Here is a 3,435-nt window from a genome sequence, read left to right on the forward strand (position 1 = left end):
CAAATTTTAAATTTTTTTTAAATTTAATTACTAATAAAAAAATCCCTTATGTGGTTTTGCAGTCATATCAATATTTTGTTAAATTTGATTTCATTTTTAATCAGATTATTTTAAATAGTTATTTTCAGCGGGTTGATTCTTTTTCAGACTATTCTGGATAAATCAGTAAAAAAAGAAATAGAAGTAGCAATAATAATAATAAGTATTAATAATATTAAATAATTCAAAGTAGATAAAATTATTAATATTAATTATCAATAAAAAACAATAGATAAAACAATAGATTTAAATAAAGAATATGAAAATTAATTCAAAAATAATAAAGATTGAATCAAATTAACAATAAAAACGAATAATTAATTTAATAATGCTTGTTGTTGAAAATATTATCGAGAAGAACTCGTCAGATTTATCTTTTTTGAACTGATTTTTATTTCATCCACCATGCATGGTTGCGTTTCCTTTCTTATGACATCATTACCTGGCATCTCTTTTTTTGCCACGCCCATCAACCCCTCTTCACTCATTCCCTCATCTCCTACCTTGTATATGGCAGTAAAAACTCTTTCGTTCTTCACCTCCTTCAGGTTCAGACTCTTCTAGTAGCGTAGGTTCCTCTTCCGGGTCGCTCTCTCGGCCGTCTCAGCTGCCGTTACCCGCCCCCGTTGTACCCCAGCCCGGTCGAGGCTTCACCGTGGCCCCCGCGGCCCCTCTTCCGGCCCCGGCCCCTCAGAGCACGACTACTAATGCTAACATTAATACTAACGCTAGCTTCTACATCGTTCCTGTGGACAGCACCGCCATCCCGCCGGGCAGCATGCTGCTCAATCCACAGACAGGTTGGTACCAGCTGACCAACACTTACTTCAAAGGATGGAGGTTATGCTGCGTCAGATCTTATTCGCGATACTAACTTTTCATACTAATTCATTGTTGTGCAAATGAAATCGAGTTCGTAAATGCAGAGTTGGATTTCAGAGTGTTTTTGTCTTCTACAGGTCAGCCTTTTGTGAACCCCGATGGCAGTCCGGTGGTTTACAACCCCACCATGACATCACTGCAGGGGCGGGGCCAGCAGCACATGACTCTACATCCTCCCCCGCCCCCTCCTCCTCCTCCGCCTCTTCCTCCTCCCCCTCAACCTCAGCCAGCCACTACTTACCAACTTCAAACGCTGTTTTATTTGGACACAGAAGAGTTAGCCACTGTAATGTCCTTTCTGGACACCAGTTAGTCTTGTCTAGACATTTTGATTGCTTGTTCTAATTTAGTAGCCCCTGAGTTGCTTTATTTTTCTTCAGTGTCAGCAGAACGTCACAGTTGGGAAAAACTTTTTTTTTTTTTTTTAAATATGTTTAATTTTTCTTATTATTTTGGAGTTTTTATATTTAAATAAATATTTGAGTTCAATTTTTTGTTAATATTTTGTTTAACTTGCTCTTTTTCTATTTCTTTAATACTTTTATATTTAAATAATTTTATTTAATTTTAATTCATTTTAATTAATATGTTTTCAGGTATTTTGTATTAAATAAAATAAAATAATAAAAAGAAATAAAAAAAATTGTTGAATTTCTTATTTTTAATGTTTATATTTAAATATATTTTTTATTTTTATATTCAATTTATATTTATATTTATTAGTTTTCCTTTTTTAATTTAGGTTAATATATCGTATTATTTGTAATGTTTTTATCTAATTTTATTTTATTTAATTTTCTTTTTTCATTTTTATGTTAAATGATTGTTTTAGTTAATTTCATTTAGTTTTTCTTATTTTTTATTTAGTTGAATTTATCTTATTTTTAACATGTTTATATTTAAATTTATTACATTTAGTCAAATTGTTCTTTATTTTTTATATTTAAATAATCATATTGTAATATAGTATTTTTATTCTATATCTGTATCTATATTTCTATCTATATTTTTTATTATAATTTTATTCAATCTAGTTTTTTAGATTTGTTATTTTTATTTTCAAAATATCTTATTTGATTTAGTTTAGTTTTTCTTATTTTTTAATTAAGTTGAATTTGTCAGATTTTTACAAATATATATTTCTTAATTGAATTTACTTACATTTTTCTTTTATGATTTATTCTATATAATTTTTTATAATTTAATAATCTTTGAACATCTACAGTAAAAGCAATATTTAAAATAGTAGTCATCATATTGGTTATGGGCTATAACAATATACTAGATGGCTGTCAGTATCTCTCAGTTTCAATAGTCATGCTTAAAAATACAATAGCACAAAAAATGTAGTTTATTATTCTCATCCCTTGTTTATCATTTATACATTTAAAGTATCGGTCATCATATTGATTATCTGTCATAACACAAAAATATTATATGTGGTAAATGGTATTTATTATGTCAGATAAATGCTGTAGTTAAACCTATTTTTTCAATTAAGATTGATGTGTAAGGCCTAAGAGTTTCTTAACATTTGCAGAGTTTGAGAGAGTGATTCATGCGTTCATTTCATCTAGACTATTGTAATTCTCTTTATATTGGAACGAGTCTATCCCATATTAGTCGTTTTCCCCAATTTCCCCAATATCACACTCTTTGCACTGGCTGCCGATTTGTAATAGAATTGATTTTAAAATTTCGCTTTTTGTTTTTTTTTAAAGCTCTGAACGGATTATCCTTTGTCTTTTTGTACAGCACAATGGTCAACTACTGTTGTTTTTATTTGATGTTTTGGTAATATATTGGTAATTGAAGTATTTTTTTCTCCCTATATTTTTGGCTTGTGAATGGTGCTAGTGAAATAGTTTGTTGTCTTTAGCCATTACTATTTCTCTTCAGTTGTCATTCGTTCTGTCCTTCGGTGCGGTTTCTCTGATGGTTGTCTTTGATCGTCTCTTCCTCTTTGTCTGTGTTTCTCTTCTCTCTCTCCTCTGCAGTCGTCTGCTCAGCCTGTGCAGTTTGCTGCGGTCTCTTGTGCTCCTCTGCTGCCTGGTGCTTTCACTCAACAATACACTGTGGTACTTCTCTCCTCCTTCACTGTCCTTCTGGAAACGTTTCTTTTCTCTTTTTTCCTCGATTTATTAAAGAGGCTATATCATGGAAAGATTTCTCTTGTTCTTTTGAAATGAGTTCAATATATGATACATACATACCATAATATTCACAATTTTTAAAAATTCATTTATATTTCATTTACAATTTTATTATTATAGTGTATTTATTTATTTTTTTAGGCTTTTCTTGTTCTTCCAAAAAAGTCTAATATACGATACATACATACCAGAATATTCACAACTCTTACATTTTAAAATTTGTTTTTATTTTTATTTATATTTCATTTTATATTTAATTTATAATTATTGTAGTTTTTTTTTTTTTTTTTGTTCTTCCAAAAAAGTTGAATATAGTCGGCACCGATAGCCTCGTGGGCAGCGCGTTGATATGTAGCTCCAC

The 3,435-nt window shown here is 30.1% G+C and overlaps 1 protein-coding gene across 2 annotated transcripts in view; it reads left to right on the forward strand.

Annotated features, from left to right (window-relative positions):
• Nucleotides 1-3,435, forward strand: part of LOC107653591 (R3H domain-containing protein 1) — a 40,581-nt gene that overhangs the window by 22,264 nt on the left and 14,882 nt on the right. For both annotated transcript variants that reach the window (XM_016440332.1, XM_016440333.1), the window contains 2 exons: nt 588-839; nt 999-1,169. In XM_016440332.1, the coding sequence (XP_016295818.1) occupies nt 588-839; nt 999-1,169 (423 nt within the window). The remainder of the gene's footprint in view (nt 1-587; nt 840-998; nt 1,170-3,435) is intronic.

This window comes from Sinocyclocheilus anshuiensis, unplaced genomic scaffold, assembly GCF_001515605.1.
Source record: "Sinocyclocheilus anshuiensis isolate Anshui unplaced genomic scaffold, SAMN03320099.WGS_v1.1 scaffold1079, whole genome shotgun sequence".
NCBI lineage: Eukaryota > Metazoa > Chordata > Actinopteri > Cypriniformes > Cyprinidae > Sinocyclocheilus > Sinocyclocheilus anshuiensis.